Consider the following 21,898-nt stretch of genomic DNA (forward strand, 5'->3'; position numbering starts at 1 on the left):
GGGTCTTATTGCCCCATTTCCGTCCTCAATTGTGATGTCAAGATATTGGCAAAAGCACTTGCATGCCGTTTAGAGAAAGTTATGCCAGAGGTGATTTCCCCTGATCAAACAGGGTTTATAACAAGTCGTCACTCTTTTTCTAATGTGCGTCACCTTCTAAATGTTTTATACTCACCAGCATCTACTGTGGTGGCTGAAGTGGTCATTTCCCTGGATGCTGAAAAAGCGTTTGATAGGGTAGAGTGGAGTTTTTTGTTTGAGTGTTTGAGTAGATTTGGTTTTGGCCCCAATTTTAGATCATGGATTGAGCTTTTATATTTCAGCCCAAAAGCATCAGTAGTCACTAATAGGAATCATTCTAATTGTTTATCCCTTGACGAGGGGAACATGTCAGGGATCGCCAATAAGTCCACTTCTGTTTGCTTTGGTGATTGAACCTCTTTCTATTGTGCTTAAGTCAAAGACAGAAATATATGGAATTCATAGATGGGGTTTATCTCATAAGTTATCCTTGTATGCAGATGACTCATTATTATACATATCTGACCCTATAAATTGCATTCCCCATGTTTTGAATAGGGGCGGCACGGTGGTGTAGTGGTTAGCGCTGTCGCCTCACAGCAAGAAGGTCCTGGGTTCGAGCCCCGGGGCCGGCGAGGGCCTTTCTGTGTGGAGTTTGCATGTTCTCCCCGTGTCCGTGTGGGTTTCCTCTGGGTGCTCCGGTTTCCCCCACAGTCCAAAGACATGCAGGTTAGGTTAACTGGTGACTCTAAATTGAGCGTAGGTGTGAATGTGAGTGTGAATGGTTGTCTGTGTCTATGTGTCAGCCCTGTGATGACCTGGCGACTTGTCCAGGGTGTACCCCGCCTTTCGCCCGTAGTCAGCTGGGATAGGCTCCAGCTTGCCTGCGACCCTGTAGAAGGATAAAGCGGCTAGAGATAATGAGATGAGATTTAGTGTTTTTTCTGGTTATAAATTGAACCTAACTAAAAGTAAGTGCTTCCCAATAAATGCCTTGGCCCGGTCTCTTCAGGACTCAGATTTACCCTTCTGTATGTCCAGAGAGGGGTTTAAGTATTTAGGTATTCATTTAAGTCATACCTTCCCTGAGCTATACCATAAAAACTTTACTCCATTAGTAGATAGGTTAAAGTCTGATTTCCAGAGATGGAATGCCATTAATTTGTCGTTGGTTGGTAGGATTAACTGTATTAAAATGAATGTTCTCCCTAGATTTCTTTATCTTTTTCAGTGTCTTCCAATTTATTTGCCCAAATCATTTTTTTCTGTCTATGGATAGGCATATAACATCTTTTATTTGGGCTGGTAAAGCGCCTAGAATTCAAAAAAGATTTCTTCAAAGACATCGCGCTCCAATGGAGGCTTGGGTTTGCCAAACTTACAATTTTACTATTGGGCAGCAAACTGTCAGAAAATACTTTATTGGTGCCAGTCATCAGATATGGGCTGGTGTGAGTCTGAAAATAATTCTTGCCTTTCAGCTTCACTCCCAGCCTTAGTGACGTCTAAAATCCCTCTGGCTAGTTCAACATATACTTCAAATCCAATGGTTATTAATGCCTTGCGTATTTGGGAACAATTTAGAAAACATGTGGATCTACTGTACCTAATTTCTCCATTCAAGCCCCAATTTGTCAAAATCACTCATTTATTCCAGCTAGAATAGATGCCACTTTCTTGGAATGGAGTAGACAAGGCCTTGCCAGATTTAAAGATTTTTATAAGGAAGGTGTATTTGCAAGTTTCAATGATATGTGTGAAACATTTAATCTCCCCTGCTCAAATCATTTTAGATATCTACAGATTCGCCAATTTATTCGTAGTAATACGACTGATTTTCCAAATGAACCAGATCCATCTGTTTTGGAGGATATTTTGGATGTGTCTTCTAATTTAAAGGGGCTTATTTCTAGAATTTATAACATCATCACTTCCCATGGTGATAATACCCTGGATAAGATTAGAGCAAAGTGGGATGATGAACTTGGAGAGGCAATACCAGATAGTGTATGGGAGGAAGCCGTACATAGGGTCAGGGCTGCTGACAGCTTTGGCTGGACCCGGGACAAAATGCTCTGAATGGGCCCCCCCTAACAACCCCCCCGGGCCAACCCCCACACACACACACACCTCTCTTATCCCAGTCTCTACTCACTCCAACCCTTAAATGACAGGTATTCAAAAACCATTCAACCGGTCAACAACCATTTCATTTTAGCATTTCAACATTTTTACAGTTTTAACATTTTAACATTTCCTTAGTCTGCAGCTATTCAGGTGCGAAATGCAATGCGCCGGACTTTTGTTGTGCGTGAGTGCGTACTGTCCAGTGTGAAAAGCAGAGAAAAACACACCGCTCGAGAAACGGCGGGATATGATTGCGGGCTAATGTGAATATTCTTAGCTTCAGTCAGATATATGAAACACAATGTTATTAAGCCGTTGTGGTTATGAAATGATTCAATGCCCTGTGCGTTTGATATGGTGTTCAGTGTGACTTGCTCTCCCCTCGTTTGTAACATGAATTGCGTGCGGCGCGTGCCTTGGTTGGGGTTACTTTACGGGGCTGGAAAAAGTTGGCTGTGTCTTACCTGGCTCAGCTGCCCCACTGCCTTTGCTAGTACCTGCTGCATCATCCCAATCTTTTTTAAAATATTTATGCAGTGAGCCCCTGAGTCTCTTGGTTTCTTCCTCTCTTTTTCTCTTTTCTTTTCTGTGCTCCTGACTTGTGCATGTTGGCAAATGGCACGCACGCTGATTGTCGAAGCGCTATGATCGAACGATGTCGTTTTTTTCCCCTTAATCAAAGAGTCAGACCAAACCATTTTTGCATTAGGGGTGGTAGGGGGTTCTTGATGCCTTTTTCAAAGACAATAAAGGCAAAAGATCTAGAAATCATTTATTGAATGCAAATATAACACATTTCTCCCCCAAATCAACACATTTTGAAATGAAATAAAATAATCGCAACTTCATGAGAGCCCAGTTCTGGGCCCTCCCCATTCCTGGGCCCAGGACAACATACCCGTTTGTCCCCCCCTGTCGGCGGGCCTGCATAGGGTCAATGGGACTAAATCCTGTGCTCGTCTAAGTTTAATCCAGTTTAAAGTTTTACACAGGATGCATTTTTCTAAAGCTAAATCGGCAAAAATATTTTCAGGCATGGATGAACATTGTAGTAGATGTCATAGTGCTCCAGCAACGTTGACTCACATGTTTTGGTCATGCCCAAGTTTGGATCAATTTTGGTCAGGGGTCTACAAAACGATATCTGAACTTATAGAAATAGAATATGAGCCCAATATGTACACCTCAATTTTTGGAACTGTGTCAGGTGACCCTGTGAGGCTTTCTGGGTACAAAGATGTATTAGCCTTTTCAACTTTGATTGCCAGGCGGCAAATTATTTTACATTGGAAATACCCATACGCACCAAAAGTATCTGTATGGCTGACTGATCTTATGATGCATCTGAAATTAGAAAAGATTAAGTATGCACATAGAGGGTCTGATGACCGTTTTTATGGTATCTGGAATCCTTTAATAATTTTGAAAAACTCAAGTCCCTTCCTGAGTCTCTGTAATGACATGTAAAGCACCAAGATAGTCTGATGGCATAGGCCTAAAGAAGTCTGCAATATTGTTTTATGTACCACTGGTATGGTTTGATATTACTGGATAATGTATGTATGTTTTTGGTTTTTTTTGTATAAGAATTGTACAAGTGACTTACTGTCTTTTGTTTGACTGGTGACACACTAAGATGCACATGTTCTGATGGGGGTGGAAGGGTGGGCAGGGGGTTGTAGATTGAAAATGTAAGAGAAAAACGAATGTCTGTCATCTAAGCTTGTAACTTTGTTGTCTTTCATTAATAAAAAGAGTTTTAAAAAAAGAAAAGGAAAGTATTTATTTATTTTATTTATTTATTTTTAAGTGAGTTTAGTTGCACCAGTTCTCCCGGAGCATGAGCCGAGGGTTGTTGGTAAAACCTGGGACGGAACAGGACGGGACATATCGCTCGGGCAGTGACCTCCCCGCGGTTGTTGCTAAAACCGGTGACATCCCTTTCCATTTTGGGTTTTAGTAATTGCCTGAGCCCAGCATTAATGGCGGAGTAGTCAGTATGGAGAATGAGTGGAGCAGCCGTCTGATTTCTAAACTGGATATTGCTGCCATCTCACACTTATGTGGATGAAGTGAATGAACGGAGAACTGAACAAAGAACTGAAAGTCAGATTGTTTCAAAACAATCGGCCACAAGGTCGGCCTTCAAGAAGCGAGAACACAGACGGTTAAGCTCCGACTCGCATTTGGATACAAAACAACAAAAAGAACACTCGTTGTTTACCTGCATTTAGATTAATCCATGTGACTTGTATTGTGTGTTTAAGTTGGCGGTATAAGATTATTTAATTTGCTTCAGAATGGGATTGTCTCAGTTCATCTGATTATTTAATGAGCCTTTTACGTTTAATCAGTGAAAATGCATGCATGTACATGTATGTTACATAAGTTATAACACCTGTCCTGTTTTAATGAGAGTCAACCCACAATCAATGAAGTCAAATCAGTCTTAGTTGAGTGAGTCGGTAACGGTGTTTCTTACTTTCACCATAAATTTTTATTTATACCATATGACTTTGGTTTATTGCTGTAAAAGGCCTTGGCCTTAAAACCGGTTACCGCTGTGACGTCATGCACTCAGGGCTGGCTGGCTCAGCGCCAATGACAACTTTGTGGTCGATTTTAACTCTCAAAAATATATATATTTTAATTCCCATTTATGCAGCATACAAGAGTCAAAGATGAAGATACTATCCACTCAGAAATGTATTTGAAAATAAAGGTTCTGCATGCATCCTTTAAGTTAAAGTACTGAAGTATTTGCTTTTAAAAATACTTCAGTATTAAAAGTACATTTTCTCTCAGCGCATTGTTGTATTATTGCCACAACGCTTACAAAACCGAATGCCTCTGAAGCAATCGACTGGATTCACTGACTAACTTGTAGAACCTGTAAAATAAACACCTGGTAGAATGCTACAAAATGAAACACAACTGAACTGAAAAAAGAACCATTGTCTTTTTTTTTTTAATTGTAACCCTCCTCCCCACCGCCACAAAGCAGCATGGTAGTGTTCTGACCTGGCTCTGGCAGTGTGTGCACACATGTATGTGTGTGTTAATCAAGAAGACAGTGGAATAGCTGTAAATGCAGCTTGCTCAGAAAATAAAAATGACAATCCAACCTGATTAAAACCCAGATCCACACGTCAAGCTTAATAACTGCCCAACAGCAACACTAATTTAAGCAAGACAAAAAAAAAAAGCAACACCATCATCTGACATCAAAACAAAAAATTCCAACAATTTTTTGTGACTGACTAGTACAATACTGTCCATCTCACAGGTCTTGTGCGCGCGCGTGTGTGTGTGTGTGTGTGTATTCATGCACATATGAATCTGCCTGTGGAATCATGGTGGTGTAATGTTAAGCTAGCTAGTCAGTAAAGCTCCACCTGACATGCTAGCAAAATCTTTTCAAACTCAAAATCATATTGAGTAGCTAACATTACTAGAAAAGAAAGATTTCTACATTTTGTTTATTTGGCAAGATTATTAGCGCTGTCACCTCACAGCAAGAAGGTCCGGGTTTGAGCCCCGTGGCCGGCGAGGGCCTTTCTGTGTGGAGTTTGCATGTTCTCCCCGTGTCCGCGTGGGTTTCCTCCGGGTGCTCCGGTTTCCCCCACAGTCCAAAGACATGCAGGTTAGGTTAACTGGTGACTCTAAATTGAGCGTAGGTGTGAATGTGAGTGTGAATGGTTGTCTGTGTCTATGTGTCAGCCCTGTGATGACCTGGCGACTTGTCCAGGGTGTACCCCGCCTTTCGCCCATAGTCAGCTGGGATAGGCTCCAGCTTGCCTGCGACCCTGTAGAACAGGATAAAGCAGCTAGACATAATGAGATGAGATGAGATGTTAGCATAACTCTGTTTTTACATGCTAACTAACAGTGTCCAAGTTAACTAGCTAGGTGTTAACGTTAGCCATGGACAAGGCTATGGCAACTTGGCGGGCAAATCCATTGGAAGTCATTTGACTAACCAGACTGCATCGCTATTGCAACGTTATTGCGAGCTCTAAAAGCACAGACAACTTCATTGCAAACTTTCTCTTGGAATAAAACGTTTATATCCCTCAAGATTCTTTTGCAGGTTGGACGGTGAGTTTTTGTAGGCCATAATGTGGTTCATTTTAGGCAAACATTTAAAATGAAATGACTCTTTATTCCTTTCAAAAAACTGAAACTTGGGTTCTAGCTATAGCCATGAGTGTGTGCGCTCCCCAGAAGAACCGCCTCCTTCCATCCTGTCATCAACTGATTGTGTTAAATAACACTGCAGAGAAATCATTGATCTTGATTTTATCCAGTCTGTGGATGTGACGTGACCCATGTGATTACTGTCAGTCTGTCTCAGTGTCACCTGCGAAAAAAACAATCACATTAAAAAAAAAAAAAGCCATTCATATTCAAAGCTGCTTCATAGTAACAAGTAACGAGGACCTTGATAGAAATGTAGTGGAGTGAAAAGTACGATATTTGTCTTTCAAATGTAGTGAAGATAAAGTCATAAGCTGCCAAAAAATTTAATACTCAAGTAAAGTACAGATACTCAAAAAGTGTACTTAAGTACAGAACTCAAGTAAATTTACTTTGTTACTGTCCACCTCTGACCATTTATAACATAACCACCATTAATCTTAGACTGTAACAGCTTTCATAGTCTTCGAAGATATTCCTTTGACAATCTCTTCTTCATTTCATCAGACTGTAATTCATCAGCCTCCAGTGTGCCAAGATATTTGTAATTTGACAACTTATTCAGATTATTGATTTCTCTTCCATCTGGTAACATGAGTCCTTTTTATTATTATTATTATTATTATTATTATTATTGTATAGAAGACTGGAAAAGTAGAAGTGGTTGTCACTTTTGCAGAGACAGAGAGGGAAGAGGAAGTGACGCATGGCAGTATTTAGTTCAGGGAAAATTATCATGAAAAGATGAAATGATAACGCAATAATGTGGATTGCACCTGCAGGAAAGCTCGGCTTTAACACTCTGCTCGTTCTTATCATCGATTTTATTCTGGGTAAGTGTTAAGTTTACTGTGTGTTATTGTGCATCAGAGGATTTAAGGACCAAACTAAACTGCCGACAGTGATTACGAGTGTTTATTCTGGCATAATCATGATACACACTGCAAAGAAATGATTTATTATTAAGAGAAAATGTCTCATATGGGTGAATTTGTCTAATATTTCTTATCATTAGAATATTTTTAGAACTCAAATATAAGATTATTTATCTTTTACATGCTTTTACTCATTTCAAGCTTGAAATTTTCTTATTCTTATTCTATTGTCAGATAGTTTTGCTAATTTTAAGCATTTAATTCTAGGAAGAAGCAAACTTATCTGCCAATGGGAGAAGAATAAAACAATTTAAAGCTTGAAATGAGTAAAAGTGTCTAAAAGTAAGATAAATAATCTTATATCTGAGTTCTAATAATCTTCTAATGAGAGAGATCCTGTGACTAAAGTCACAGTGATTTGTACTAGCTGTTACAAACTGGGACGTCTGGTCACCGTACCCTATAGATATGGAATTGTAAGAGATAGAGAATGACACTTAGTGAGGGAAAAAGCACAGTTTTTCATGGATCATTCCAGATCAGTGATCCTGATCAGCACCAAAAGTCATAGCAATGTAATTCAGCCCAGAGGTATTCTTCATGTGAAATTTGGTGATGATTGGTTGAAAACGGACAGAGAAACAGCATCCTAAAAAATGTTATGAGAATAATAATAAGAAGAAGTAGAAGGTAGAAATGTCCTGAGTGAGAGTCACAATTTATGCCACTCCTATTAGCACAAATTAATAAGAAATATTAGATAAATTCACCTATATTAAAGATATTTTCTCTTAACCAGATATCATTTTTGGCAGTTCACTTATCACCTATGAAGACAAACAAACAAACCAAAAAAAAGCTTTTTTATTTATTTATTTATTTATTTATTTATTATTTTTTTTTTTTTTACATGTGAAACAAATACTGTAGTCATCTGTTTTTAATTGATTGCATTTGGTACATAAATTATATCTGGTACCTGTAAGCTCTGAATGCATAAATCTGCCACATGCCATCACATGACAGCTACAGATGCTAAATCCACAAAAAAACCCACCAGAGCACCACCACAGGTGCCGACCACCATGACATCACCATCATCTTCATCCCATACGGCAGGTAAAAAGCATACGCATCAACTGAGTTTTAAAAAAGTAAATTCAAAAGAAATTGAATACATTTTAAAGTCATTTTTGTGATTTGGTTCTGTCTGTAGTTCCAGGTACCTCTGTGATCATCATCCTCTCGGTCTTTGCGGTTCTTCTGCTCTTTGCTATTGTTCTCTACTTGTTTATTAAATGGAAACGAAATAAACACGGTAAATCTGATTCCTTCCACAACAAAATAGCATGCATCATATTTTTGATTCAGAGCATTTATTATTGTGTTTTTGTTTATTGTGAATGTAGTTTAATATTTTCTCTGCTGTTCTGCGCAGATCACAGTTCCTCATCTAACACAGATCACTTAAACAACAGACAGGTGAGGTGTTGTTACGACACTCTGATCTTTCACTGTGACACACTTCACTTTTCTTTAGTTAGTAAACTTCATTAATCTCGTCAAACATAAAGAAATATGAAACATTAGCACAAAAAAACAACCTTTTCAGCACAATGTCATAAAAATGGTCTAACACTCTACTGCTTTTGGTTTCTTCTTATTTTTATGTCAATCATTATTGGTTTAAAACTGTTGGTCTGTTATTATCTTAGTTTTTGTTTCCCATTGTTTTGTTTTAACAATGCAAATTTCCAGCCATGTAATTCTTCCCCAAATGCAGATCCAAATCTAGAAGGTCACTCGGTAGAGCTCAAACCTCTGCCAAGCCACGTATTATCAACATCAACATCAGAATCAAATCACTTGGAATTAGGATAATATTAAAGCTATTCACCAAATCGGTTCACTACTTTTGACTTACATTGGGGAAAAAAAAAATCCTGGATCCACAGACATATCCAGATGTGCATCAAAATCTAATCAATTATTCCTTGGTCCATGGCTCAGCTTTTCTCCAAATTTCATCCAAACCTGTTCACTACTTTTTGAGTTACATTGGAAACAAACAAACAAACCAGGCTTGTAGTACTCGAGTCTGACTCGTGCCCTAATTTTAAGGACTTGGGACTTGACTTGGACTTGAGCACTGATGACTCGGACTCGTTCATTAACTGCATTCAGATTCATAAATTGGAGACAAGGACTCGGATTTTTTCTTTATTTTTTGTAACATGCCATAATAATTTGGCATAATATATTGATATTTATACACTACCGTTCAAAAGTTTGGGGTCACTTTGAAATGTCCTTATTTTTGAAAGAAAAGCACTGTTCTTTTCAATGAAGATCACTTTAAACTAATCAGAAATCCACTCTATACATTGCTAATGTGGTAAATGACTATTCTAGCTGCAAATGTCTGGTTTTTGGTGCAATATCTCCATAGGTGTATAGAGGCCCATTTCCAGCAACTCTCACTCCAGTGTTCTAATGGTACAATGTGTTTGCTCATTGCCTCAGAAGGCTAATGGATGATTAGAAAACCCTTGTACAATCATGTTAGCACAGCTGAAAACAGTTGAGCTCTTTAGAGAAGCTATAAAACTGACCTTCCTTTGAGCAGATTGACTTTCTGGAGCATCACATTTGTGGGGTCGATAAAATGCTCAAAATGGCCAGAAAAATGTCTTGACTATATTTTCTATTCATTTTACAACTTATGGTGGGAAATAAAAGTGTGACTTTTCATGGAAAACACAAAATTGTCTGGGTGACCTCAAACTTTTGAACGGTAGTGTATATCTCTACATCTATTTTATACTAATTTTGTACAAGAGAATGCACATTCACCTGTTCATGTTCAGGAACAAACTAATGTTAATGGCGCTAAAATGCCTGGAGAGACGCCCCAGGATTGTATGCTTTGCTTATACAGACTTCTTGTGCAGTGGGAATAAAGGCACTGCTATGTGTTCCATATGCAGAAGAACTATTGAGCAGATGACGGGGACGAACTTCAATTGCCATTTGGCAAGACTCCACCCAGAGAAGGAAGTGACATGCTATTTTCATTGCTCTGTTGATAGTGGGCGGGGCTTGCTCTCTCATGTTATTTGCCCTGTTGATAGTGGGCGGGGCTTGCTGAGCGATGAACAAGCTTTTTATCTGTAGTCTATTAACTAAAATGAGGCAGTGGAGCAGGAATGTTAGTCCAACACAGTAGCAGAGACACTTTCGCATAAAGGCAGCAACAGACACCGTCACATGGTGCGGTTGGAGTCTTGTTCTCGACTCGGACTCAGATCAATAGTGGACTCGATTCAGACTTGAACACTGGGTACCTGAGACTGGACTCAGACTTGAGGTTTAGTGAGTCGACTACAAAACTGAATCAAATAAACAAACAAACAAACAAACAGAGATGAAAACATAACCTCCTCCAACCCAGTTGGCAGCAGTAATGAAATAGTGATTATATAAATATCAAATCCAAAACCTATTTTCTGTTTCCCAATTCAGCTTCAGTTTCATAATCACTGATGTTCTGTAAAATTGTAAATTATGCAACTATTTACACTATAAACACTGTCCATCTGCATCTATTTACACAGTTTCAGTCTCTGATCCATGTACAGATTTAACCCCCGGAATGTGAATTTGATTAAATTGACTACAGACGTGTGCTGCTTTTCACAATCAATTCCAAAAATACACTTTGAAAGATGTTGTGATGTACTTTACAGCAGTGGTGTGATGAAGCAGAGTTACTGTGACCACCACAACCTTGATTATTTTCCTATAACAGGACATCATTAAGTGTTTTATACCACAGCAAACTGCCAAACAGTACAATTATTTCTGTTCATTAAAATACAACACTAGCCTATACTTTTTATCTATTTATAGTTACATTTAATGTTGTAGAATGAACATTAAAATAGTGAAACATGAAAAATGTTAGTTCCTGAGAACTGAGAAAAAGTAAAGAGTAAACTCCTCTGTCCTGAAGATGTTGGAAAACTTAAACGTACAGCTTCACCTCTGACTGTTACAAAGCACTGACACTAGATACTCCTTCCAGAAACGTTACATAAAATAAACATATTTTAATATATACAAAAACAGAAATACCTAAAAGAAGATAGTTTTTTCTCCCAATATCTCCTGTTCTACACTCCAGCCCAGTCGGTGGCAATATATTAACATATTACATTTTTCCATGATAAATCACTTTTTTTTCCTGAAATCCATTTATTATTAGCTATACCTATATAAACAATATTATCCTATCCAGATTCACTGGATATGAGCAATCGCACGCTCTGATTGGCTACTCTACTACTAGGATATCAGCTCATATACCGTGAGTAGAGAAAAACAAAATGTGTTGCTGAACCAACCAAGGACAAAATAAAAACTCTACTTGAAAACAAAACCCCAAAAATTACCACATATTTTAAAGAAACAGAAATACCTAAAAGAAGATAGTTTTTTCTCCCAATATCTCCTGTTCTACACTCCAGCCCAGTCGGTGGCAGTAATGGCACAAGTTAAGTTGGTTTGCCAACCACCAAAAAACCCTAAAGAAGAAGAAGAAAAACCCAAAAAATGAAAAAAAAAAAAGCAACAAAATATGGAATAAAAGTATCTTATGGTAAGAATGTCACTTTTTTATTTTTCAAGAATTATTATTATTATCGTATTTTTCGCAAATTGCTCCTGTCATTTTGCCAGTTTGTTTACATTCTAAGTGGAAATTATTTCATTGGATGTTTTTTTTACAATTTTTGTATTTATTTGCAAAAAATAAAAATAAAAATGCTCTGTTTCTCAAAATCCAGTGAATGTGGATAGAATAAAATAGTTATTCCACTCAATCTCTGTGCTACGCTCCTCGTTGGCTATCAGCTCATACACGACGAGATTGAGTGGAATAACTGTTAAATATCCTCCTGGGAACCAAGAAAAAAAATGTGTCTCTCAATTTCTGTTTTGTTGTGATTTCCTTACTAGGAATTTCCCAGCAACCCTCCTAGTCACATGATATATCATTGGAAAGCCCAGGATGTACTCTTTACAAGACACCAGGATTCAAGTGAATAGCTTGAAAGAGTAAGACGGTGTGCACGTAAAACTAATGTCAACTACAGAGGACACAAGTCTATGGGTTGGTTCTCAGGAGGATATATTAGAATGAGTGCATTAATATAAACCTACTGCTGTTATAGAAAATTAATCAAAACCATCTGACCAATCAGAATCTACAATCCAGTAGCGCTGTGGTATAAATTTCTTTGAACAAAGGCTTTAAGGAGGAAAAACACACACACACACACACAACAGGCTTGTACAGAAGGTGTGTTGTTCATTGTGATGAAGACATGTTCCTCTGAATGGTTGGAACAAGGGCTAATGATTTCACAGCTTATATAAAATGTACTAAAATCCTTCTGAAACACCAGAACTCTTTGAAATCATCTTTGAAATTTGTCTCTTCATTCCTGTGGTCTTTTTCAGCTTGAACATACTGCAGAGGACTACGAGGAGATTAAAGACTACAGATTCCACGCAGATCAACATGCTGTTTACAACAACATTAACAAAGCCACAGATCCCTCAGATTCACCTACTGAGGTGAGCAAAAGTTGCAGAAAAATGTTCACAGTTCTTAAAGCTAGACTGCCTTTCAGATTTTTCAAGTGTAGGTCATAAAAAGAATTTTCCTGACACCCAATTATTTTTGTTTAATCGACCGAAAGCTACTGAATTCGAATCACAGACTTCCAATTTTATTAGTTTTTTTTTTGTAATAGAACAATTAATGAGTTTAGAGCCACGTGTCCCTAAATTCTGCACTATTTTTTCCTGCTTCACCATGACCCAATTCAAGATACTACATCATGCATCATGTGGTGGGCTTTCCCCGTTCACGCAAGGCATTGTGGGATACAAATTTGAAACAGGAGAGAAAAATGGAGGACGTGAGTGTGCAAATGAAACGTGAAAGAGCGACTACAGTAACGGAAAGAAAGCGAGAAGAAAAGACGTTATGTTATATACGAAGGAAAGGAAATGCAGGACCAAACTAATAAATATTGGTGGTCAGCGAGCACCTCGGTGTGATCAGCTGTTCGTTTAGTGACAGAATGATGGAACTGTCAGTGCACGCTCAAAAGGAAACCTGTAGATGGCAGTAATGCAACACTGTGGATGCCAGCTGCCGTAAAACCCAAAAGAAGAAGAAGAAGGTAAACCTGTGCATGCGCACACGGACTTCCTCTGTCTGCTTGACTGCACAAAGCGAGCGATTTCATGCACATTATTTGCTTTAATCCCCTCAAATTAAATAACTTCCCAGCCACAGAATGGCCTGATATTTTGTGAGATATTACAGAAATAAACAGATATTACAATCACCACATTTCAGAGGGAACTAAATTTCACTGATTTTATGAAATCGAAAGGCCGTCTCGCTTTAAAATATGTATTAGTTTCACTCATGGTTCTGATCTGTATTATTCCACCCTCATTCCATTAAATGTTTTGTGTGTGTGTGTTTTAACAATCTGTCAGCTTGAACATACTGCAGAGGATTTCAATGAGATTAAAGATACGGAATATCATACAGAACTATGCAGCGAGAACACCATTACTGAGACACCAACAGATCCTTCAGATCCCTCGGAACCTCCCACAGATCCGACTCAAAGCCACGAGTACAAAGAAGTGAACTTCCTGCCGCATTCACACTGTTCTGAACTCGAATCTGCTTCCAGCTCTCCAGTACAGGAGATGAATGATTAATGTACTTGTCAATCATCTGTCAACAGACCAGACTCCTGATATTTAAATAACATTGTCTGGCTTTTTTGTGGTCGATCAGATATATTCCATTCAGCTAGCATGATACTGAACAAGTCGAAGATGAGGAGCTGAATGGAATGTATTTGATATACCATGAAAAAAGCCATCCAATATTATTATTATTATTATTATTATTATTATTATATACACATTCCTTTCGGGCATTCAACGCATCTTTCTCTTTCAAAATTCTCTCAAAATATTCCGTATTTAAGCAAGCAAACCTGGCAGCCATGTTTGTTTATAAATTGTCACAGTCGCTCGCTAGTGCGGAAATTTAAAGTCTCCAATGTGTGACATCATGTTGTCCTGACAACCATGCAATATCATAAACCATATTCAACACTCATTCTCCATTGTGTAGAGTGATGTAAAACACATAGGATAAGCGATATGCTAACAATATTGCATGCTGTCAAACCAAATGAATGAAACCCGCTAGAAGGGAATAGAACACATTTTTATTCCATTAAAAAAGTGTGTTAGATAATTAAATTTTATTGTAACTACACCTTATCTGAGTGTTTCATGGCAGAAATATCTGACTTTTCAGTCGGTTATATTAATGCTTACATTTATGAAATATGCATTTGTATCAATTTTTTATTTTAGTTGTAAGTTACTATAGGCTTGATTTTCATAAAATAAAACAAATAAACCCATACAATATGCGTGTCCACCAACACACCAGCAGCACTTGCTGTGCAGTAAGCGCCTATCCATTTACATTGTAAATTGCAAATTTTTGATCGCAATGTACCAATGTGAAAAATATGGTCTGCTTCACAAGAGTTAGGTATTTTATAGAAAAAACCTGAATGTTCAGAGTATGCACTCAGATTTGCAGGATATTGCTTAGTTTTGACACACCGATCTTTTTTTCTGAATGTTGATGGTGCAATCGCTGGGCGTGGCCATGTTGGATTTTGGTCGAAAGTGGATGATGTGCCGCCCCTGTGATTCTAGACTCTAGCTCACTTTCTATTGGTCGAAACTGTCCAAAATCGATACCAGAAGTAGGGAACAATGATGACCCCTGGTGGGCCTTTTCACTGTAATTTTGGTCAAACCGGAAGCCAGCCAGAGACAGCGGAAGATCTAGTGACGGTCAATAGATGTGTATCCTTCCATGGAAAACAATAAAAATAGTAGATTCTGGGGAATAGGGGAAAAACGAAGGTTCAGGGATGTTAATAATATTGTTCTGAAGAAGCTACATTGGATTAGAAACATGATTGATAGATAGCGCTTTTGAGCATCGCCCTTTGTAAAGTAACCTGTGGAACTGTGCCACCAGTATGCAATAAGGTGTGTTTGAATGGCAATTAGGTGAGTTTAAATAAATTTTAGTAGTTTACATAATCTCCCTATGTAAATAATGCAATTAACTTTCACAATAGATTAAAAAAAATACGAGAGTAAAAGGTTATTTTTAAACTCTGAGCAACTGATAGACATGTTTTAGGCACAAGGATCTCTCTTGAATGTGCTTTACTGTACTTTCTTGAGATGGATGTACATTACTGGACACGGCCAATTAAGGCTTACAGGAAAAAAATAAAATAAAATAAATGTCCAAAAATGGAAAATTTCAAACGGCTGTGACTTTTGTTCTATTTAACCAATGGGGGAAAAAAAACAGTTTTGAATTCAGACTGCCATACCCTTTCTTTTGTTATGCCACACTCCTTGATTACAAGTAGATTTAAAAATGCCATGTCATTGTGAATATAGTGTGTTATGCTGGAATAAGAATAAATGTTTTTGCTATTTTTGTTGCATACTTTTTTTTAATGCTTTAATAATAAAGTTGGAGAGATTGGTTGAATGAACTGTCAGTGCTCATGGTTGCAGTGTGAATGTGTCTTACATTTGGGTAATCCTGCCCCAAATCACCAGATTTAGAAAAATGTTCGCCACTGACCATCTCAGATTTGCTTCATACTTTCTGGAAATATTGTCAGTGTGCCCAATAAATAGTGTACAAAATTTTAGGCTTGTACCTTCATTAGTTTCTGAGATATAGGGGCTTAAAAAAAGGGGCATGGCCCCAATTTCACTGTTGAAACGCATGCTACAGAAAACGGACCTAAATTCCATAAGTCATTACTTTTAAACTATTCATGCAAGATACATGAAATTTTCAAGGATTGTTCTTCAATGCCAGACGCCTTTAAATACAATAATAGAAAGTTCACAGTTCAATATTTGCCAAGTTATGGCTTGCTGAAAATCATAAAAAAATGTCTTCTATCGTGCTTTGGAGCAACTTTGACCCCCCCATATCTCCACATTAAAGCATACCAGATCTTTCAAATTTTCTTAATTATTACTCATGTTATAGTACTCTTTAGCCAACTAGGTATGTGTTCAAAAGAAATAAAACTTTCTGATTTATTAGGCTTTAAAAATTAAAAAAAACATTTTGCACTTATAATTCAAATGCATATTGCAAATGTATGAGAAGGTCTACCATAAAAAAAAAACAAAAAACAATTATGCCACTGGAAAGAGCTTGTTTTGATTTGCAAATGCACAAAATATGAAGTTGGTACCCTAAACCAAACTATAAATATTAACATATCAAGTAAAAAAAACTCTAAATATTTAACAAAATGCAAAATAAATGAAATTGTGAAATCATTTTTAATCAGATCTGTTGCTTATGAAATGCGAATATAATCAAGAGCTATGAGCTTCTGTGAAGTTTCTCTCAAAGAGGTCACTGGACTTGATATTTAGATGATTTTCAAAGGAAGACTTACTGACTAAGAGAGTTCAGGGCAGCAGAACCAAAAGTCCTGAATGCAATTCAATTCATCCCATAACCCGAGGTCTGAACCCACAAGACACTTGACAACCTGAATAACAAACAAACTCATCCAGCCTGAAACACACTGAGTCATGTTCATCCCTGGACTTTAATTTGTCTCTGCCCGGGTAGGAGGAGGGCAGCACAATGGTGTAGTGGTTAGCAGTGTCACCTCACAGCAAAAAGGTTCTTGGTTCAAGTCCAGTGGCCTAGTGGAGTTTACATGTTCTCCCCATGTCTGCGTGGGTTTCCCCCAGGTGCTCCAGTTTCCCCCACTGTCCAAAAACATGCAGTTAGGCTAACTGGTTTCTCTAAATTGTCCATTGATCAAGCTTGGTATGGGCTCCACCAAGTTTAAATGCCCCAGACATACCAATGATGGCCTTTAAGAAGACAAAGAAGAAGAAGGTAGGAAGAGCTAACTCTCTTCCTGTCATGGTCCTACCTGTGGGCTTCTCCCTACATCTCCACTCAGCATTACCGGCCACGCCCGCACTCACTTCCTCTTATTAACTTCCAGTGGCTGTCATTGGCTGTTGCCGATCACCTGCTTCCCCCCTGTGTGTATTTAAGCTGCAGTCCTCCCAAGCTTCTGTGTAAGATCGTCTGCAACTTCCAGCGTGATAACCTGCTCTGTGGTCCTATTACTCTGACTCCTGACGATATTCTGTTCCGTCTGACTCTGTCTGCTCTCCAGCCCCGGTAACCTGATCTGCCTTCTGTCCTGTCAACTCTGCCTCTTGCCTGCCTCTCCTGTACCTTCGCCTGATCTCCAGCCTGCCCAGCCCTGCTGCTCGCCTGCCTCTCCATCAGCACGGTGTGAGCAGCCCTGCCTCGAGCCCTACTCTCCAGCCCCGGTAACCTGACCCTGCATTTCTGTCCCCTATCTTGCTATCTGATCTGTGACTCTGTGTTCCAGCCTGCTCCCTTACTCCAGCCTGCTTAGGGACTACTGCTGGGAGACTGCCTGAAACCCAAGTGCTGTCAGCCTACAGCCACACCTCTCTGACAACGCCTGATCCTGTCTGATCTCAGAAGCTAAGCAGGGCCAGGTCTGGTCAATACTTGGATGGGAGACCTCAGATGTCACCACCACGCTCCCACCAGCCATCCCTGCCTCTCAGTCCTCCTGCCACTGAACTTCACACACATTCTCCCAACTCCCTTTTCCCCTGTTATTAATAAACTGTGGTTTGAGTGCATTTGATCTCCTCTCCTGTCTGGTCCCTGACAGAACGATCTGACCAAGACATGGAGTCAGCACCTGAACCCTCTGCCCTAGACTGGCTGCAGCGCACCGAAGGAGATGTCAGTCGGATGTCTGCCGACATTGCAGCCCTGATCTAGCTTGGTCAGCAGCAACAACGACTGGACCAAGCACACCAGCTGCTCACCACCCTAGCGCCTCTGAGTCAACCACTGCCACCCCTCGTTGCATCAGCCCCTGCCATACCCGCCGCTGACTTGCCAGCTCCGGGAGGTGCTTCTGCTGCACTCGATGCCCCGGAACCCAAGGTCGGCAGTCCGGAGCGTTTTGACAGTGACCCCTCCCAAGTCCGTGCTTTCTTGACCAGCTGCTGGTTGCTGTTCGACCTGCAGCCCAGAACCTTCATGTCAGAGGCAGCGAAGGTGATCTTTGTCATCACTCATCTGACTGACCACGCCCACCTGTGGGGGACTGCTGAGTATGAACGCTGGATACCGGCGTGTGCCTCCTTCTCCCTGTTTGCAGCGGAGATGATTAAGGTCTTCAACCTGGGCTCGTCATCAGTAGAGGCATCCGGAGGACTGATGAGTATTCGCCAAGGCAGACGTACAGTGGCTGACTACTTGATCGATTTCCGGACCTTGGCCCGGCACAGCAAGTGGAACATGCAGGCGCTGGTGGACGCTTTTCTGCACAGCCTGGCCGACTACATGAAGGACGAATTGGTCTCGTACGAACAACCGTCGACACTCGATGAGGCCATCGCCCTGGCCGTCCGCATTGACCGCCGGGTCCAGACCCGTTGACGAGAGAGGGCCCGCCAGACTCAGTCAGTCATCAGCGCACGGAGAAGCCTGAGCTCGCCGGACATAGGAGGGGCCCGGCTGGGTTCAATGATCCTCCAATCCTCCACCAGCCAGAAACCTATGCTCCAAGTTTGCCTTCGTCTGTCGGATTCCACCCACACCCTGGCCGCCCTGGTTGACTCTGGCGCCGAGGCTAACATCATGGACACCGAGCTTGCGTGCCAGTTGGGTCTGCAAAGCCATCATTTATCCTCTCCCGTTCCAGCCAGGGCGCTGGATGGCCATCTCCTTGGCACCGTCACCCGCCTCACTGCCCCTGTCCCGATGACTCTGTCTGGTAACCACCACGAAACCATCCAATTTCACCTGCTCCGTTCCCCCAGCCAACCTCTCATCCTGGGCTATCCATGGCTCCGCCAGCACAGTCCTCACCTCGACTGGGCCACTGGAGAGATAAGAAAATGGGGCAAGGACTGCCACCGGACCTGCTTATGAGCCACCACTCTAACCTCTTGTACTCCTCCTGCCAGCTCTGCCGCCGACCTCACTAATGTCCCAGTGTGTTATCACAGCCTTCAGGAGGTATTCAGCAAACCCAAGGCCACTTCCTTGCCCCCTCACCAGCCCTACGACTGCGCCATTGATCTCCTCCCAGGCACTGCACCACCCAAGGGCCGTCTCTACTCTCTGTCCGCCCTGGAAAGGAAGGCGATGGAGGCCTACATCAGTGACTCTCTGGCTGCCGGCCTCATCCGTCCATCCTCTTCTCCCGCCGGCGCTGGGTTCTTCTTCTTGGGAAAGAAGGATGGATCCCTGCGCCCCTGCATCGATTACAGGGGTCTCAACGACATCACCATCAAGAACCGATACCCTCTCCCACTGCTTACCTCCGCCTTCGAGCTGCTCCAGGGAGCCACGGTCTTCATCAAACTCGATCTCCGGAATGCCTACCACCTGGTTCGGATAAGGGAGGGAGACAAGTGGAAGACCGCGTTCAACACCCCCACCGGTCACTATGAATACCGGGTGATGCCGTTTGGCCTTACCAATGCGCCAGCGGTATTCCAGGCTCTGGTGAATGATGTCCTGCAAGATATGTTGAACAAGTTCGTGTTCGTTTTCCTCGACGACATCCTGATCTTCTCAAAGACCCTGTCTGAACACACCCAGCATGTCCAGCAAGTGCTCCATCGTCTCCTTGAAAACTCCCTCTTCGTCAAGGCAGAGAAGTGTGAGTTTCACGCCAAGTCTGTGGGGTTCCTTGGGTACATCATGGCAGAGGGGAGCATCCAGATGGACCCTGCCAAAGTCTCAGCAGTGACTTCATGGCCAGTACCAGAGAGCAGGAAGAAGCTTCAGCAGTTCCTGGGCTTTGCAAATTTCTACAGGAAATTCATTTGTAATTACAGCACCGTTGTGTCACCCCTCACCGCCTTGACCAGCACCAAACAGCCCTTCACCTGGACTCCGGCTGCCAATGAAGCCTTTGCCACCCTCAATGCTTGGTTCACCACTGCTCCCGTCCTCCAGATGCCAGATGCGGAGCAGCAATTCATCGTTGAGGTGGACGCCTCGGATGTGGGAGTTGGGGCAGTGCTCTCACAGAGGTCAGCGGATGACAACAAACTCCACCCCTGTGCATTCTTCTCCCGCCGGCTATTCCCGGCTGAACGCAATTACGACATAGGCAACCGGGAACTGCTGGCGGTCAAGCTTGCCCTGGAGGAATGGCGTCACTGGCTGGAAGGGTGCATAGTCCCATTCCTGGTCTTGACAGACCATAAGAATCTGGAATACATCTGCACCGCCAAACGACTCAACCACAGACAGGCCCGCTGGGCTCTCTTTTTCACCAGATTCAATTTCACCCTTTAATTCCGGCCCGGATCTTGCAACACCAAGCCTGACGCCCTCTCCCGCCAGTTCCAGAAGGATGATGCCCCCTCCAAGGATCCGGCTCCCATCCTACCCGACCCCTGTATCGTTGCTGCTCTGACCTGGGACATCGAAGAACGAGTGCGGGAAGCCCTCCGTGACCAACCCAGCCCCAGTGCATGCCCTGCAAGTCGCCTCTTTGTTCCTGAAGACCTGCGATCCCAGGTTATACAATGGGGACACGACTCCTGTCTAGCCTGCCACCCTGGTTCCACTTGCACCTACCACCTGCTTGCCCAATGGTTCTGGTGGTCTTCTATGAGCAGGGATGTGCGAGACTTCGTCCGAGCCTACCCTACCTGTAATCAGAATAAGTCCTCCAGCTGGCCTCCTGCCGGTTTGCTCCAGCCTCTGCCCATGCCAATGCGACCCTGGTCCCACATTTCCCTGGATTTTGTTATGGGTCTGCCCCCTTCTAATGGGATGACTGTCATACTCACCATCGTGGACTGCTTTAGTAAGATGGCACACTTTGTTCCCCTCCCTAAACTACCGTCGGCCAAAGAGACCACCCAGATCATCCTGCAGCAGGTCTTCCGCATCCATGGGCTGCCCAGGGACATTGTTTCAGACCGGGGGCTGCAATTCACCTCCTCGTTCTGGAAGGAATTCTGTCACCTACTCGGGGCCACCACCAGCCTCACCTCCGGATTCCGACCCCAGTCCAACGGCCAGTCAGAGCGGACTAACCAGGAGTTGGAGAAGGCACTTCGGTACATGGCGTCACTCAACCCTAGGGCCTGGTGTGAGCACCTGCTGTGGGTGGAATACTCCCACAACTCCCTCACCAGCTCAGCCACTGGACTGTCCCCATTCCACTGCATGTATGGCTACCAACCACCCCAGTTCCCCAGTCAGGAGGGAGAGGTCACCTGCCCGTCTGCCCTCACCAATGCACGCTGATGCCGCTGCACCTGGTCTCAAGCCCGCGCTGCACTCCTCAAGTCAGTCACCAGCTACTCCATTGGAGCCAACCGGCAGAGGACGCCTGCACCCACCTACCGGGTGGGCCAGAAGGTGTGGTTGTCAGCCAAGGACCTGCCCCTCCAGG

General features: G+C 42.0%; 1 protein-coding gene across 1 annotated transcript; it reads left to right on the forward strand.

Annotated features, from left to right (window-relative positions):
• Window positions 1-7,094: 7,094 nt before the first annotated feature.
• On the forward strand, window positions 7,095-15,857 carry LOC132866472 (uncharacterized). Its single transcript, XM_060899262.1, has 6 exons — window positions 7,095-7,178; window positions 8,247-8,339; window positions 8,437-8,538; window positions 8,659-8,702; window positions 12,741-12,857; window positions 13,797-15,857. The coding sequence occupies exons 1-6, from the start codon at window positions 7,109-7,111 to the stop codon at window positions 14,025-14,027; spliced, it is 657 nt and encodes a 218-aa protein (XP_060755245.1). The 5' UTR covers window positions 7,095-7,108; the 3' UTR covers window positions 14,028-15,857.
• Window positions 15,858-21,898: the final 6,041 nt, after the last annotated feature.

The sequence above is a fragment of the Neoarius graeffei genome, chromosome 18 (assembly GCF_027579695.1).
Source record: "Neoarius graeffei isolate fNeoGra1 chromosome 18, fNeoGra1.pri, whole genome shotgun sequence".
Classification (NCBI taxonomy): Eukaryota; Metazoa; Chordata; class Actinopteri; order Siluriformes; family Ariidae; genus Neoarius; species Neoarius graeffei.

Coding starts and splice junctions, on each gene's coding strand:
- LOC132866472 (XM_060899262.1), top strand. CDS start 7,109: ATGTGGATTGCACCTGCAGGAAAGCTCGGCTTTAACACTCTGCTCGTT. Junction 8,340..8,436: donor ATCTTCATCCCATACGGCAG/GTAAAAAGCATA, acceptor TTCTGTCTGTAG/TTCCAGGTACCTCTGTGATC. Junction 8,703..12,740: donor ATCACTTAAACAACAGACAG/GTGAGGTGTTGT, acceptor GGTCTTTTTCAG/CTTGAACATACTGCAGAGGA.